The sequence below is a fragment of the Leiobunum rupestre genome, chromosome 10 (assembly GCF_980474605.1).
Source record: "Leiobunum rupestre chromosome 10, qqLeiRupe1.1.hap1, whole genome shotgun sequence".
Classification (NCBI taxonomy): domain Eukaryota; kingdom Metazoa; phylum Arthropoda; class Arachnida; order Opiliones; family Sclerosomatidae; genus Leiobunum; species Leiobunum rupestre.
In genome coordinates this window covers 26,601,720-26,619,133 of record NC_143393.1, presented here as the reverse complement: position 1 = coordinate 26,619,133, position 17,414 = coordinate 26,601,720, and the positions used below count along the sequence as shown (strand labels likewise).

General features: G+C 39.0%; 1 protein-coding gene across 3 annotated transcripts in view; it reads right to left on the bottom strand.

Annotated features, from left to right (window-relative positions):
• The window catches only part of klu (zinc finger protein klumpfuss), a 40,588-nt gene extending 23,618 nt beyond the window's left edge, over positions 1 to 16,970 (bottom strand). Inside the window, exons 1-5 of one of the 3 annotated variants that reach the window (XM_090160751.1) lie at positions 16,731 to 16,970; positions 4,423 to 4,470; positions 1,830 to 2,132; positions 1,439 to 1,694; positions 36 to 652 (exon numbers count right to left, since the gene is read on the bottom strand). In XM_090160751.1, the coding sequence (XP_090016877.1) occupies positions 36 to 652; positions 1,439 to 1,694; positions 1,830 to 2,018 (1,062 nt within the window). In that variant the 5' untranslated portion in view covers positions 2,019 to 2,132; positions 4,423 to 4,470; positions 16,731 to 16,970. Of the gene's footprint in view, positions 1 to 35; positions 653 to 1,438; positions 1,695 to 1,829; positions 2,133 to 3,961; positions 4,393 to 4,422; positions 4,471 to 4,613; positions 4,671 to 16,730 lie in introns of those variants that run through there. The other 2 variants (XM_090160752.1, XM_090160750.1) reach the window with 2 other exon arrangements.
• Positions 16,971 to 17,414: the final 444 nt, after the last annotated feature.

The following is a 17,414-nucleotide window of genomic DNA, read 5'->3' as shown; positions in this document are numbered from 1 at the left end:
AATATATATCTTTAAAAGGAAGGGTTTTCATTTACCTGTAATCCTGGCCGATTGGGCCTTCCGGGCGGATGAGTGGCGGCTTGAGGTCCCGGGACCATCCCTTCGATCCAATGGTGCAGGTCACCGTCGGAATGGCTTCGCCTCCGATTGAAGAGTTCGGGAAAAAGCTTGGAGTTGAGGAAACTTTGCAAATCAGGCGTGATGGGTGTTAAAGGCGACATCGGCGAACCACGGCCCCCTCCAGCCAAGAAATGGTGCTGGAAGTTCTCGTACAGGCCGCAGTGAGACGGGGGTTCGGTTCGGCCCGCGCTCGCCAGGATGCGGCAGTGTTGGCAATCACAGATGGGGAAAGGGGGCATCGCGGACGCGGCCCCGGACGACGAAGACAGCTTGCGGCTCTTCTCACCTCCTCTCGGCAGCGACCCGATGGACATCTTATTCGGGACCAGCCTGGAGAGACGGTCATCCGCGGTATTGGCTTCCCGGTTGCGGTAGTCCCTGGTCGAGGATTCCGGGTAAAGAGCCTCAGAGTCCACCGAGACCGGGCTGCCGCCGGCGGCCGAAGGTGAATCAGAGGTCGGCGGCGTAAACATGCCTCCAGAGCCGGCGTCATCCTCGTCTTCCTCGTCTAAATCATTTTCTTTGGAGGAGACTAGCGGCCGAACAAATTCAAATGCGAACGATACGTGATTTAGAATTCCCATCAAGGTATACGACACAAACACGCTGATTTATTTCTTACAATTACCACTAACAATAACACACGTACGAATAAAGAACGAACGAAGATGATAATTTATTTGTTATATTACGCGGGAATTAATACAATTAGAAGTTTCATTTCAACCAAGGAATACCTCCGCGTGTGGTTCCATACCAGAGTGACTGAGAAATATCATACCACCTCGGGCAGGAATCGAACCTACGACCTTAGGGTTACCGTCCCAACGCCACTACCATTGGACACCCAATTAATGAATGACTCGATCTAGTTCACATTATGGACGGGATACATTGTTGACGGTGCCGTAGCCTTTTACCTCAACTAATTTATATCAGGTCCTCGATAGCCTGTAGGTTCGATTCCTGCCCGAGGTTATATGATTTTTCTCAGTCACTCTGGTATGGAACCACACGCGGAGGTATTCCTTGTTTTAAATGAAACTTTTAATGAACGAAGATGTCTATTGTCATTTGATAAGAGATAGGTTGAAGAATTTAGAGAGTAAGTTTAACCGGATTGACAAAGCCTGAATTAATGGCATTAAAAGTCGCTCGATGACTTGGGTGGTGCCTTGGGTATTAGCCTAGCTGATTATTATTATTACTCTCAAGTTCAATCGTATACAAGCACCAAAATAGGTAAAATAAATTTAAGGCAAAACTCCCCAAACGAGATTAACGAAACACGAATCTAATGATACTGGGAAATACTGACCTTTGTCATTTCTGAGGGCACGTAGCTCTTTGGGCAGCGTCCTACTGGACGTCCTATCGTACGGAAAAGGCGGTCCGTCGTCGATGGGACTAGACATGCCCGAAGAGATACCTCCCGGTGAGCCGGGTGTTCCCGAGGGAGATCCGGGACTGCATCGATCCATGGCGGGAGAAGGCGTCCAGTCGTCGGACATGACCGCCGGACCATCTTCCAAGCCCTCCATGTCCACTTCCTCCTCTTCCATGTTGAGATTAACCTGCGATAAAAGTGGTATTCGTGACGCTAGGCGCGGTAGGGAACCAGGGATATGACTCTTCGAATGGTTCGTTACAATCATAACGGTTCGAGGAGAGTTCAATAAAGGTGGTAGGTCGGAAGTCGCGGTTCGTACCTGAGCCGTCATCTGGATGATTTCCGAGTCCACGGAGAGTTGCTTCTTGGCGCCTCGTCTGAGTTTGGGTCTGTCGGACGAGGAGGCGGTGGTGGTGGTGCCCATGGTGGCGTTGCTGCAGGAACGAGGGGCGGCTACGTTGGAGGAGGACGTTCCGAAAGAGTTGGCCCCGTTCCCGACGGGTGTCATGGATCCGCCGTTTCCGGTGGAGGGGGGCGCCTCGTCTTGGCGTTCGCAAGACAGCTCTCGCGGGCTGTAGATTCCCGACTCTTCGGAGCTGCTCTCGGCACTTCGTCTCTCAACCTGCACCCACCCATTGGAATTCCCCGAGAAATCAAAGAGTAAATCAACAAACGTCATTAGATTCTTTTCATCCGACCCACCAAAAATATCACGCGCGGAATTCAGTTCAATTGCTTATTACCACAAGTTTGTAATATATGTTTCGCGCGCCTTCGCACCCTCGAGACATATTACAAGAGGCTCAAAAATTACAGATTGAAAATATATTTTATAATTCAGGGTTGCCACAGTTTTTTCACATTAAAATTCTCGGACTTTTCCAGGTTTTCCCTAACCATCTCCGGACATTTTCCCTGACTTATTTTGTGCGAAAATTTTGAATTTTTTACACTAAATTTCAGTAAAGGTTTTCTATTTGCAACCTAAATTAAATTCCCTGACATTTCCCCGATTTTTAGACTACTTTTTAAAATTCCCTGACTTTTCCCTGATCTTTAGACCCATATTCAAATTCCCTGACTTGTCCAGGATTTCCAGGTACCGTGTCAACCCTGTTATTTATAAATTATATTTTCCCCGTGTTAAGCCAAATGCACACTCGCCAGCGAATTTTGAGCGCGCACGCACGCGCCATTTCAAAAACCAAGTTTGCGTAATATTACGAGCGCGCGCTTAAGGCGCGAGAAAGCTCGGATTCTCACGTGCGCGTGCAAACCGCGCTTGTCAAAACTATTCTAATAAAGCTATGACATTGTGACGTAAGAGCAACGTAAAAACAAGTTCGGCAAGCGTAGCTGAATTTATAAAAAGAACAATGCAATTTTTATAATTTCGCGTCGTTCGCTGCGCCGCCTTAATAGTTTATGAAAAATCCAAAAGAAGTTGCGAAGCTACTTGTTTCAAGTGATTAACACTACATACAAAAGATGAACACTTAATTGCAACCGAGTTGCGACTTCGGGCCTGTCACCCTTTAAATTTACTTTCATTCCAAACAAATACCCTAGTGGTAGGCCAACAGCTGAACACGCTGGCCTACCACCAGGGTATTTGTTTAGAAGGAAAGTAAATTTAAAGGGTGACAGGCAGAAGAAAACCTAGGCCTTTAAGCTTGGTTTCCACTAGTGTAGGAAGTTGTTGGCTTGAAGGGCTTGCCACCACCATCCTGCCCAATTTAACCCGGCCATTAGTTATTAACTTAACAAGTCACTAGCTGACTTAGGCCTGTAAGGTTCAACAATAGTGGAAATCAAGCTTAGACCCTAATTACTAATAAACCGACGTAAGTAACGGCAAATAACCACATTTTGGTAAATATTGGTATCTAATGAATAATATTTGGCGAAATCATGAAAATTATTCAATAATTCGAAAGTTTTTAAACACAAATAATTAGTGTTAATTTATTATTTACTATTACCATAAGTCTATAATATTTTTCTATACGTTTGTCACTGGGGAATATTTTACTGAGAGCTAGTAACGAAGTGACGTCACCACCAAAAGAAAATCTCCCCATAGCGACGCAAAACAGCGACGAAGCCCGTAATGCAGTCTGTCTTGTGAATAGCTCTCAGTAAAACTTTTGCGTGTGAAGAATATGAAGTGTCACACTTATGTAACAATATTATACAATTATGCTATTACCCCTTTATGTATTTTTTTAACCATAACGTTAAGTACCATTATTTACCACCAGTGAAATAAAACTTGGGTCCCCGCGCGTGGCTGCGGATAAAAATAGAACGACCCAAAAAATCAATCGAGTCCGAAAAAGAAATGAAAACGCATTTTTAAATAAATAATTTAGTGAAAGAGTTTAGATCGTATGGTCGGAGTAGAAGTGGAAGAAATCGTGCGCGAATGTAACAGTAATGAATGTGTCGGACCTGGGTGGCCAGTTTGTCGAGGACGGCGCTGAGGCGTTTCCTCTTCCGGGAGTTCTCGACGTTGCCGTGTCCCACTTCCGGCGTTCCGCTTCCGCTATTGGCGCTGCATTCGACGCGCGCAGAATCGCCTCCGGCACTTTGGGCTACTGGGGCTTCTTCGGTCATTCTGCACTGGCTGGCCTCAACAGGCCGGGACAGCGACAGATCATCCCAAGACTTCCCAAGAAGCTAGTGTTCGCGCCCGCTGTTCAACTGGCGATTTGTCAAACAGTACGGCTTTCGGTGGCTCTCAAAATGCGCGTCGATCGCGGTTTTAAGTCGTTTAACTTGTTTTAAGTGATTTTTAGCGTTAGTTTAAATTTTAAAAACGCGGTAATTTCTTTTGAAGTTGAATTAATTAAAATGGCGATTAATTACGCTTATAACGGTGAACTAATTGATATCGGAATTAGGTGACATACCTAGGATATCATCTCCCAAATAGTTTGATAATTTTCGTCAAATGGAACCTGTCAAAATGAAAGTAGATAAAAACGTTAATTTCGAAATTCAATTTAAAATATAACGCAAATCTAATATTACGGTTAAATTTTAAAAATAAATAAATACCAAATTTAAATTTTCACAACGAATGGTTAAAATTTTAACTTACTTTTTTTAATTATAATCAATATATGTATTGTAAAGTGTTATCTAATGTGCTAAAATATCGGATACAGTTTTATGGTATTTATGCGGGTAAAAAAAAATCTTAAAATATCAAAAACTATTTTTGGGTTCTAAGTTAATTTTATAAAAAAGCCTATTGAAATTTCTAAAGCCACCATATTGCGCAAACACAATTGCCATATCAGTGAATACGCAACCAGCCAAAATATTAATCTCGTTTAAAAGCTGTTGGAAACGATGTGTAGCCGAGCTTAAATTAGAGTTCCCGATTAGTGGCTAGAGCCGTCCTAGTCGACGCAGAGACAGAGTGCGGGTTGCAGCATCTTCCTTATCTCCGTCCGCCTGGGTATCTATTGTTTTACTGTCTCCAATTTGAACCTCGAAATAGCAACCGCTGATAATAAGGAATTCCGCGACGGATAATTTACAAAGCAATAAATAAATAAGATGTTCTTCCCAAAAACCTACTAAACGATTCTCAAATGCGCTATGTAAGGACGATAAATTCAGTTAATTTTCATGGTTTTTTTCTGTGCGGAAATTTAACTGCCTTTTTTTTGTAATTCTTTAAAAGGTTTTTATAGTTTTAAAAATTATTTATTACTAAATATTGGATTTTCGAATTGATAAATTTCTTTTAAGTTGGTTTTAGATGTATTTCTGTATTTAAATAGTTTTATTAGATCTAAAAAAATTGGTTTTTCGTATTCGTAAATTTAGATGAATTTGTATTATTACGATAAATTACTGTTAGTTTTGATGCTTTTCTAAGTATGAAATTACCTGTATTTTGTAAGTTTAAATTCGTTTCTAAAAAATAACTTATTTTTAAGATATTGGGATTTTCGTATTAAATAAATTTCTGTTATTTTGGATTTTAAAAATTAAACCGTAATAATCGCGTTAAAAATATAAAATGTTTTTAAAACTATTTTTAAAGTTTTACAAAAAATTGTTCGTTATTACTAACATCGAAATGAGTTTTTAAATAAATCATTAATGCAATTAATATAATTTTAAAGTGCTTCGTTTGCGTGTTTTATTCTGACGCGATAACTAAAAAGACTGAAATTTTAACCAAAAATCAATTTATATACTTTACTTAGTTTATAGTATTTGGTGTAATTGTCTAACATGTTTTAAAAATATTTATATAAACTAAAATTGCTTTAAAATATATATGAATTCGTAAAACACTTTTTTTTTAAATTTCTTAACGCTTTGGTTTTGATAATTGTCTAAGATCAAATCGTAAAACGATTTTGTTTTGATAATTGTCTAAGATCATTTTTTAAATTAGTAATAATTGTCTAAGGTCAAAGTCAGCTGTCAAACATGTAAAATTGGAATGAATGAACAACGTCGAAGAGGTAAAAAAGACCATCAACGTTTTGGCGAAACTAAAATATATTTATTTATTAAATAGGCGATATTATAAAGTCAGATATGCTTGCTCAACTTGTTAAAATGGGATAACGAAATAGTATAGTTAAAGCCTACGGATGAATTCATAGGCTCTCTGGTGGGAAAGCTAATGGAAGCATAGTGGAAGGTGGCCTTCCCCATCAAAACAAGAAGGCCACGTTACTTTATTATATCGCCTATTGAATAAATCTTCTGAAAAATTGGGGTCGAATTCCCTTCCCTCTCCTGATGACGTAGCTCCACCCCCAAATTTAAAACGATTGCGTATCCCTTTAAACGCGCAATTGTCTATAAAAAGCCCGACAATACTGATACTCCGGTTGTTCTACTCGTCGAAACAGAACTCGTCCAAACCGCGGGAAAGAAGCGCTTATTTCCTGAATGCGAAATTCCCGTCGGTGGTAATCCAAGAGGAACACTTTTATTTTATTCCCCCGCCGCTAGAGAGGCCAAAAAAAGAAGCCTATTCCGCGTTTTCTAAAAGAGACACTCCGGGAAAAAACATCTTCGTCATTGTCACCGAGGAAGGGGAGGGGCATTCCTCTCGCTTTCCTGCCCCCCTCCCTCGAAACCTATCTCCGAATCACACCTGATCTGTTTCATTGGACTTTTAATTCGCTAGTTGTCACTTGGCGTCAGGGTAGGGGCCGCGGTAAAATCTGTTGCCGCTAACGGCGGGAGGTCGAGATGGAAGCTCTCCCTGCAATCTATATAAATGAATAGTGTAATTCTTTTCCTTCGTCTTGACACCGTTTCAGCTTGGAAGTGCGCTTGAAACATCACGAATTAAAGTGTTGTTATAAACTACCTTCACATTATTCCGGCCCATAATATTAGGGATACTCTTTTAACTCCGACTCAAACCAGTGGCGTAGCTAAGACACCCTAGGCCCCCCGCGAAACTCTTTTCGGGGTTTATTCGGTATCTAGCATATTTTTGATAGGAATTTAGGGGGCCCCTGAAGCCCTGTGGCCCTCCTGCATTGCGGGGTCTGCGGGGGCCTTATTTACGCCACTGACTCAAACTATTCACCACCCCAGAATCGGAGTAAAATGACGTCATAGCCTTACTCTTCTTACCCTTCTTCGAAATCCCGGAACAAGCGAATAAGTAGCAAATCATTCCCAAATAATGATTATCGGTCAATAACATAGTGGTCAGTCTAAAACCCCAATTTGAAATATAATGAGTTAATTAAAATCGATCTAATGGGTCAATAACATGGTGGTCAGTCTAAATTCCCCATTTGAAAAAGAATTAGTAAAAATTAGGGATCTATCATTTACCCATTCTTAAATAAAAAATAAAAAATAAAAACATAAATCAATCAGCTAGACTAATACCCAAGGCACCACCTTAGGTCTAAGTCATCAAGCGACTTTTAAAGCCATTAATTCAGGTGGCCGGCTAACAATTCGTAGGAGGGTGGTGGCAAACCCTGCATGCCACGCCAGCCAACAGCTCCCTACACTCACTATTACCGACCGATCTAGTACTTTTAATTGAAAAAAATAATTGAGTAAATTTGATAAAACGAATGTAAAGACCAATTGTTTCGTGAAATCCTACACGTTGATTGTCCCCCGTCCCTTCTTAAATGACAAAGTTGGAAGTCGCATTGTCAAAATATCAGGTCCAAAGAAGGGAAGAACGCCGGCACTATGTATACGTCAAAACATTTTGTCAGCGTGCGTACACGGGCCATTTGAAAACAATTTGTTGAGCATTTTCCGGGGGTAGGCTGAGTATATCTCTTGTCTGTCTAATTCGGGCCACATTCCGGAGAGCGCGAAGAGCCCATCCTAAACGCCAAAACACGAGAGACACGCGCGACCGAGATCTCTATACCAAGCGCCATGGAGGGCCCGGAAAATAAAATTAAAACAAACGCGAGATGGTCTCGACGATACGCCGTTGATGAATCCTGCCTCCCCCGAAAATGACGGCCGCGTACTGGGCGAGAAAGCGAACGGATTGATACGTTTCGGAATGGCACGGGACGTCCCGCCACGGAATCAACGGGGGTTCTTTTTTAGAACGCGCGGGCGCCTGTGCGGAGGAGAGCGCAATTAGGCTTAGGACAGCATTTCCGAACTATTTCTCGCGACACAATGCGCCATCCGCAGCCTCTCCTAATCCCCATCCCCAGCCTCTCTTCGTCCCCCGCTGGCTTTGACACTCAGATCCCGGGACGCGATCCGCCGAGAGGGTGAAATAACGTCGTCATTAAACGAAATAACGCGAAACAAAGGCGAGAGGAGCGGAGCCGTTTTAACATCGGAAACGAAGGCAATTTGGGAGAATTAAATAAAGGGGAAAATGTGGAACGAGATCGCCGAGATTTGAGTCTACGACAATGTTGTTTCCTATTGTCTTTATATCTTTGAAAAGAGATCAAAGACCTCGTTTACTCGAAATTGAATCGAAAAAGAGACGCACGCTTAATGGGAAGATAAGTAATTATATAAGCATTACGATCTAAGGATTGTTTTTAATCGACATTTTCGCTATCTATATAGACAGGCAAGCAACCTTTGAAAGGGTAATTTTTCATCGTCAAATCCTTCACCACCATTGACTAAATTTGAAAGTTATTCAATTTTATGGACTTTGTTTAGATTGTTCGGTCTTTATTGTCTTTATACTGCAAAGCTGTTTTGTTACTAAGAAACAAATTAAACTTTAAAACTGTACACCGAGTGGCAAATCAGTTTGTTTTATTAAGAAACAAACTATACTTTAAAACTGTACACCGAGTGGCAAAGCCATTTTGTTACTAAGAAACAAATTAAACTTTAAAAATGTACACCAAGTGGCAAAGCCGTTTTGTTATTAAGAAACAAACTATACTTTAAAACTGTACATCGAGTGGCAAAGCCGTTTTGTTATTAAGAAACAAATTATACTTTAAAACTGTACATCGAGTGGCAAATCAGTTTGGTTTATTTATAATACAGAATATTTTAAACTGTACACCGAGTGGCAAAGCCGTTTTTTTATTAAGAAACCAATTATGCTTTAAAATTGTACACCGAGTGGCAAATCAGTTTGTTTTATTAAGAAACAAACTATACTTTAAAACTGTACACCGAGTGGCAAATCAGCTTGTTTTATTTTGAAACCGAATATTTTAAAACGGTTACACCGAGTGGCAATTGTTTGTTTATTTAGAAATGAAATATTTGAAAACTTCCAACGCAATTTTACCAAACATCGGGCTAAGATATTATATATACACCAAAAAATATCGGTGCAAAGTCTTTCAAAAAGAATTGATATTATTGACTAAAGGTTTGGAGCCGCAGTAATGTGGGAGTTAAATTATTAACTGAAAACTCAAATCTGGAACGCGAAGGTGGAAAATAAAATAAGTAGTGCTTTCGAGAAATTTTAAAACTTTCACTCCTTTTCAATTTTTAAGAAGAAAAAGTCGAGGGAAAATCTTTTGAAAACTATCAATTATATAAAGACAACTACTTAGAGCCTTCGATATGCGCGATTTGAAAAAAAAAGGGGGGAAATGGTTTAGTCGAGTGGGTTTTGCCCTCCTACGCGCTTTCCACCCCAAAATCACAACGCGACCCACATCCGCGCCATTGACGACTCGCGACCCCTATCCCCCAATATCTTACGATATAACCCTTGGTCCTCACCATCAGCTTAAACTGCACTTTACCCGGAGTTAGGGTGGATGAATTGAAGTCGGGTATAGTCTGCACCCTAATTAGACTCGTTACGAGCGTTTTGTGGGCTGAAAGGGGGGCTTTTAAAGGCTTTGACTCTGTACAAATCCCGTAACACCCTCGTGCGTAAAAATTCTCCGTCGTTCATATCCTTGAAGTTATCTAGGAAGGATTTCACTCTTCAGGAAAAGACAGGCGACCAAAAACACCTTTCATACAAGGTGTGAAACAAGCTCAACAAGTTGATAACTTGCAAAACATACTTTATTACGTTCTTTTTAGACATTAATACGTCTATCACGGATCTTTAAAGCGTCTTTTACGGAACTTTAAAGCGTCTTTTACGGAACTTTAAAGCGCCTTTTGTGGAACTTTAAAGCGTCTTTTGCGGAACTTTAAAGCGTCTTTTGCGGAACTTTAAAACGTCTTTTACGGAACTTTAAAGCGACTTTTGCGGAACTTTAAAGCGTCTTTTGCGGAACTTTAAAGCGTCTTTTGCGGAACTTAAAGCGTCTATTACGGAACTTTAAAGCGTCTATTACGGAACTTTAAAGCGTCTTTTACGGAACTTTAAAGCGTCTTTTACGGAACTTTAAAGCGTCTTTTACGGAACTTTAAAGCGTCTTTTACGGATCTTTAAAGCGTCTTTTACGGAACTTTAAAGCGTCTTTTGCGGAACTTTAAAGCGTCTTTTGCGGAACTTTAAAGCGTCTTTTGCGGAACTTTAAAGCGTCTTTTGCGGAACTTTAAAGCGTCTTTTGCGGAACTTAAAGCGTCTATTACGGAACTTTAAAGCGTCTATTACGGAACTTAAAGCGTCTATTACGGAACTTTAAAGCGTCTATTACGGAACTTTAAAGCGTCTATTACGGAACTTTAAAGCGTCTATTACGGAACTTTAAAGCGTCTTTTACGGAACTTTAAAGCGTCTTTTACGGAACTTTAAAGCGTCTTTTACGGAACTTTTTAAAGCGCCTTTTGCGGAACTTTAAAGCGTCTTTTGCGGAACTTTAAAACGTCTTTTACGGAACTTTAAAGCGTCTTTTACGGAACTTTAAAGCGACTTTTGCGGAACTTTAAAGCGTCTTTTACGGAACTTTAAAGCGTCTTTTGCGGAACTTTAAAGCGTCTTTTACGGAACTTTAAAGCGCCTTTTGCGGAACTTTAAAGCGCCTTTTGCGGAACTTTAACACGTCCTTTTGGGACCTTTAACACATAATTTAACGCCTCTTTTACGAATCTTTACACGTCATTTAACACAGATAATGTCATAAAAGAGCTGTTGATTTAGCAACAATCACCGTATGATGGCACCACTGACTACTCCCATTATTTAATGTCGATATTTACAGACCTATAAATTTACTTAAAATATTTGAAAAACAAAATAAACAATATTCTAAATTTTATTTATGTTGTAAAAACGTTTCAATTTAAAAATATTCCTTACAACCGGCAAGCCAGCCAGCCAAACAGAATCAAAGCGTGAATATTCCACCACAAACCAAATCGTAAGAGTAAAAAGCAGGGCGTTCTAAGAGAGTATCGGCGGGTTTGGAATCGGGATTTATAGGACAGAAAGGACATTTAGCCAAGGTCTTTCAAGGCGTTTCGAACTTTCAAGAGAATTATAGTAACTTTGCTTCAAAATTCGAGTAAAGAAAAAAAAATTGAAAGATATCAATTAAATATAAAAACTGACAGAATAGCTTCGAAAGGTGGTAGATTTTTATTCGCAACAGGTCGTTCAATATTAAATCAACGTTGGCGATTTAATTTAATTTCCGCGGGGGCTTAAGTAATCAATTTTGAAACTCTAAACCCTACTCTTTTTTTGAGCTACGTTAATTATACGCGAAGATCGAACTTAGAGATAGTTCGTTGTAAACTAAATAGGATTAAAATTCCATTTCGTGGCTCAAATTCTACCATTAAACGGTTTTAAATTGCAATCTGGATTGTATTAAAATTTTGCAATTTGAGTTTTCAATTCTTTCCTTTTTTTAGTGGCTAACAGAATTGGATTATAATATACTAATAGAATTCGATTTAAATATACTAACAGAATTGGATTAAAATATGCTAACAGAATTGGATTAAAATATACAAACAGAATTGGATTAAAATATACTAACAGAATTGGATTAAAATATACTAATAGAATTCGATAATAATAATAATAATAATAATAATAATCAGCTAGGCTAATACCCAAGGCACCACCTTAGGCCTAAGTCATCAAGCGACTTTTGATTAAAATATACTAATAGAATTCGATTAAAATATACTAATAGAATTCGATTAAAATATACTAACAGAATTGGATTAAAATATACTAACAGAATTGTATTAAAATATACTAACAGAATTCGATTAAAATATACTAATAGAATTCGATTAAAATATGCTAACAGAATTGGATTAAAATATACTAACCAAATTGGATAAAATATACTAACATAATTCGATTAAAATATGCTAACAGAATTGGATTAAAATATATTAACCAAATTGGATTAAAATATACTAACAAAGTTTGGTTCAAATATTCTATCTTATGGAATGAATCCTACCATGAAAGTTTCTTAAAGGGAGTCGAAATTAAAACGGAAATTTCTCTGCTAACAGGCGTTACGGATTGATTTTAACGTAACAAGTGCCAATCACCCCTAGCTTCTGTTAAACCTGTCGGCAATTTTGTTTTTAATTCGTTGATTCGTTCATATTACCTTTCCTAACATTTTATAAATTAAACCATACTTATAATACTATCAGATCCTTATATGATACTATCAGATCCTTATATGATACTATCAGATCCTTATTTGATACTATCAGATCCTTATTTGATACTATCAGATCCTTATTTGATACTATCAGATCCTTATATGATACTATCAGATCCTTGTATGATACTATCAGATCCTTGTATGATACTTATGAAACTATCAGATCCTTATATGATACTATCAAAGCTTCTGAGTTACTTATGATACTATAAAACCAAGCCATGTGGTTATTCGAATATCGTAAACAAACAAATTTAAAACTTGAGGAAAAATAATTTATTGATTTTTAAGTACCCTGTTTTTTCTCCAAAATCCCAACTTGACTATCGTAGAGAAGGAACTTTAGAGAACTTCCCAAAAAAGAATTATATATTATCTCCGTGATTAACTAATACCAGGGGCTAAATTTCGTCCGCCGAGTTAAAAAAAAAATGTCAATTTCGAAAGACAGAAAAACGTTTTAAACCCCGCATCAATTCATACATTATTTTCCGAGGTCGGCCACTATTCGGTAATTACATAAGGAGACAAATTACACAGTAAAAAAGACTAGGTACATTCCTAGAGATAAAATTTAAAAAAAGGAATTATATCTAAAAGCCTCCAGAAATTGAAAAAGCATACATAAACTTACGTGTTACGGTAAGTTTATTTTGGAAAGGGGATAACTTGTAAATTGGATTGGTTATAGGGACACCTTTTCCCACGAAAAACCGTTCTAGCTATTTATAATATTTGGGAAAGGGTGAAATCCCCTGCAGGTATTTCCACTTCGGTTACATCAGGCAATTGTTTTCCTCGCAACATGATAAGTTAGGTTTGCCCTGGGGATGATTTGATTGTAATTTGATTGTTTCAGGTCGTGAGACATTTTATTAAGAGATTTGTTTTCTGTTTGTATAATTTTATCGCGTGATTTTCTCTTAAATTGGCTTACGAGATTTTGTTTACTGGGAAAAACCACGTGTTTAAACTTTCGTTCCACGTTTATTTTTCGGACAAGTAGCTTTGGTTTTCGTTTATTAATTGTTCTATTCAATGCACATGGAAATTAGTTTTTAGGATTCTGTTTGCAAAATTTAAGATGAGGAAATTAGATTTAAAATTTAAAAAAATTATATATATTACCGATTATTGGCGCCACCCAGTTTTAAGAGTATTCCGGAGTGCCCCGTTTCTACATCAGAGCGATCTAAGTGTGCTCTTAGTTCAGTAAAAGAAATTCTAAATTATGTAAATGATTACCATGATATTTTAATATTCTAAATGTTCAAAAACATTGTATTCCAGTCTTCCAGAACGATATAAAAGTGCTACGATTGCAGTAATAGAAAATTTAACTACTTCTACATTTTGAAATAGGATTACTTCAAGATAATTTTAATAATTTGAATAATCAAACGTATATATTCCCTAATTTGAATGTTCAAAAATATGGTGTCTGATTTTTCCACCTCAACTGCCAGCTCCTTAAGCAATTTTTTCGAATACGACCATCGTTAAACCCTCATAACTGGTGGCGGGTGAAATATGTGTTATCCCAAAATTAATGTTCTCAAGACATTAGACAGTTAACCATATTTCCCTACAAAGTGAAAACTCGGTAAAAACACATTCCAAATGATCTAACCTCTTGTTTTGAAGGAAATAACGATTTAATAATAAATTAGTCGAGAAAGGCTCGTGATAAGTGGGCGACGGAAAAAAACGAAGCAAAACCTAGAATGTCGAAAACCGCGAATACCACCTGTTGTAGGTGGCCGGACGTCCTGCACCACCTCATCGCGATAGACTCCAATATATTTAATCATTCGTAGATTATTTCGCAACCTACGGTAACAGCCAGGAATATAGGCCAGACAGCGAAGTGGGGTTTTGATTAGCTTCGATTACGAGACAGTAGAATTAAAGGCGGGGGCGAGGGTGCAGTCGTCCACTTTCTAGCTTTAAACCGTATCTCGAGGTTACCAGCCACGGTTCAATATTTATCGAAAATAAAGAAAATATATAAAAAACAATGAGGGAAAATTTGTGGAAGATCGGAGGAGGTTGAGCCGTAAGGGCATCCTACGCAGATGGCGAATGGCGGATTCTCGTGTTCGAGGGACATCAACTTTCTTCCGCCCAAATATGGACGTACGCTAATTCCTCCCCCCCCCCCCCATCTTCAACTATAGACTTTTTTTATGTTATCTTTATCGCGAAATTTACTTAAAATGATATGTTTATTAGTACGGCTCATCCTCCGAATTGTACCTCCCGATTGTGTACGCAAACAAACAGCCATATCACTGTATCAACAGAGGTATTTAATTTGTTATATCATACGGGTTGTATCATAATATTCATAACAGAGAGGTTAAGAAGGCAAAATACGTTCAAAGGATTTACGTTGAGTTTAAAGAGAGGTGCAAGAAAGTAAAATGCGTCGAGCATAAAGAGAAGTTCAGAAGTGGAAAGACGTTGACTTAAAAGAGTGGTGAAGAAGGTAAAATGCGTCGAGCTTAAAGAGAGGCTAAGCAAGTAAAATGCGTTGAGCTTAATGAGAGGTGAAAGAAGGTAAAATGCGTTGAGCTTAATGAGAGGTGAAAGAAGGTAAAATGCGTCGAGCTTAATGAGAGGTGAAAGAAGGTAAAATGCGTCGAGCTTAAAGAGAAGTTCAGAAGTGGAAAGACGTTGACTTAAAAGAGAGGTGAAAGAAGGTAAAATGCGTCGAGCTTAAAGAGAAGTTCAGAAGTGGAAAGACGTTGACTTAAAAGAGAGGTGAAAGAAGGTAAAATGCGTCGAGTTTAAAGAGAAGTGAAAGAAGGTAAAATACTTCAAGCTTAAAGAGAAGTTCAGAAGTGGAAAGACGTTGACTTAAAAGAGAGGTGAAGAAGTTAAAATGCGTCGAGCTTAAAGAGAGGCTAAGCAAGTAAAATACGTCGAGTTTAAAGAGAGGTGAAAGAAGGTAAAATGCGTCGGGTTTAAAGAGAAGTTCAGAAGTGGAAAGTGACTTAAAAGAGAGGTGAAAAAAGGTAAACTCGTCGAGCTTAAAGAGAGGCTAAGAAGGTAAAATATGTCGAGCTTAAAGAGAGGCTAAGAAGGTAAAACTCGTCTAGCTTAAAGAGAGGTGAAAGAAGGAAAAATTCGTCTAGCTTAAACAGAGGTTAGAATTTACGAAGACAAAATATACGCCTAGAGAACATCTCTAGAATTTTTCAAGGCACATTCTTTAAGCCCATACACGTGCAGTTCAAAGTAATTAGGCTTAAGTATTGCATTGAGAAAAGTATAACTCGTTCACATTTTTATCATCAAAACCAACAAATAAAACGTTGAAGAAATTTCGAATACGATCTAACATTTAGTAATTTTTGAGAACGGCGAATCGTTCTTCATCACGTCGCGTCGGGAAAAATATCGCCGGATCGGTTCTAATGACGACGGCGCGCGGATTAGCTTAGAAGCGACCGGTTTTCGAGACTTTCCAACGAAGTCTTCGACGATCAATTTCAAGATCGCCATGTCCTCGTTGGGCATCGGCCTTTTAATTTTGTCATTAGTAAACGCGTTTAATTAGATTAAGGTTTCAACAATGTTTTTCCGTGATTCTAATTTATACCTTTATCGATAATATCTGGCCAAATAACTATCTTCACGTCTTCTAAGCGTCCTCTAAGCTTGACAGGTCCGTACTTGGGGGGGGGGGCACCAGGGGATGCTCAGCGCCCCCAAATGAGTACTTAAGCATCACCAATCCGACTGACTAAAAAAAATCGATTGCTCAATTACCGGAAGATATGATCTAAAATATTTGTATATTATTCAAAAAGGAAAATTACCAAATGTCGGTATATATACTAATTTCATACGTGGGGATATAAAAAGGACTCAAGACATTGGCACCCCCAAAAAGAATTTGAGCGCCCCCCAGTTTTGGCGACTGTGCACGGGCCTGAAGCTTAACCTTTAATAGGGCCCTCCTGACCTTGCAGTTGTCACGTATTTTTTATAATATTTGTCATAACAAGTACCGCTAATTGGCAACATTACCACGATGATGATATGTCCAAAACATGTTGGAATTCCGATTACCAAAATTATATCGAAAATTCACATTGGATAAAAAAAATTGTTTAAAATGTCGTTAAGTTAAAAATACCGCAAAAATTTAATAACGCTTACGGACAATTACCGAAAATAAGAAAACAAATTCTTACCAATAACGAAACGGAGACAATCTTCGATACCACCAACCGATAAAGTCAAAAAAAAGCTTCAAAACATAAAAACCCGAGCGTGAAAAAAGTTCCCGGGACGTAACGCGTACGATCACGGGGCAAAGGAGACCTGTATCAAGCGCCGTACATTCCGCCGAAAGTTCGGTACCGCGGTAAACTACACGCGAGACAACCGAGAGTGACTGGTGGCTAGTTCGCCAACGTGCGGGTCTCGTGGGATACACACTCTCCCTACAGTTGCACCGACGACTCAGCTCCAAAGTTCCCAACAACTTTTTCTACGACTCACCTGCCAAAAGACTTTTACACCCACCAAGATTTTTGGAACCCCCTCCACCTCTCCCCGGTTCCTTTTTGGCTCCTCCAAACTCATTCTCTATCTCCTCTCGCTCTCTCGGGAGAGGGGGGTTATAAGAAGGGCTACCTTATCCGAATGATAAAGGTGGGTACGTTCCCGCTCCCCCCTGTTCGGTTTTCTTCCCAGGGCAGCGTTTCTTCCACCCCTGCCACCATCGAACCCCTGCCACCGACTCGAGGGAGGAGTCCCGCCGAAGAACAGCGTCTTTCTCTCTGGCTCTTGAGAATGTTTGTTACAAAAGGACCTGCCCGCTTTCATTTCTACCGATCGAGAAGACGGCGGCCGGGCCCCGGGAAAGTTCATCA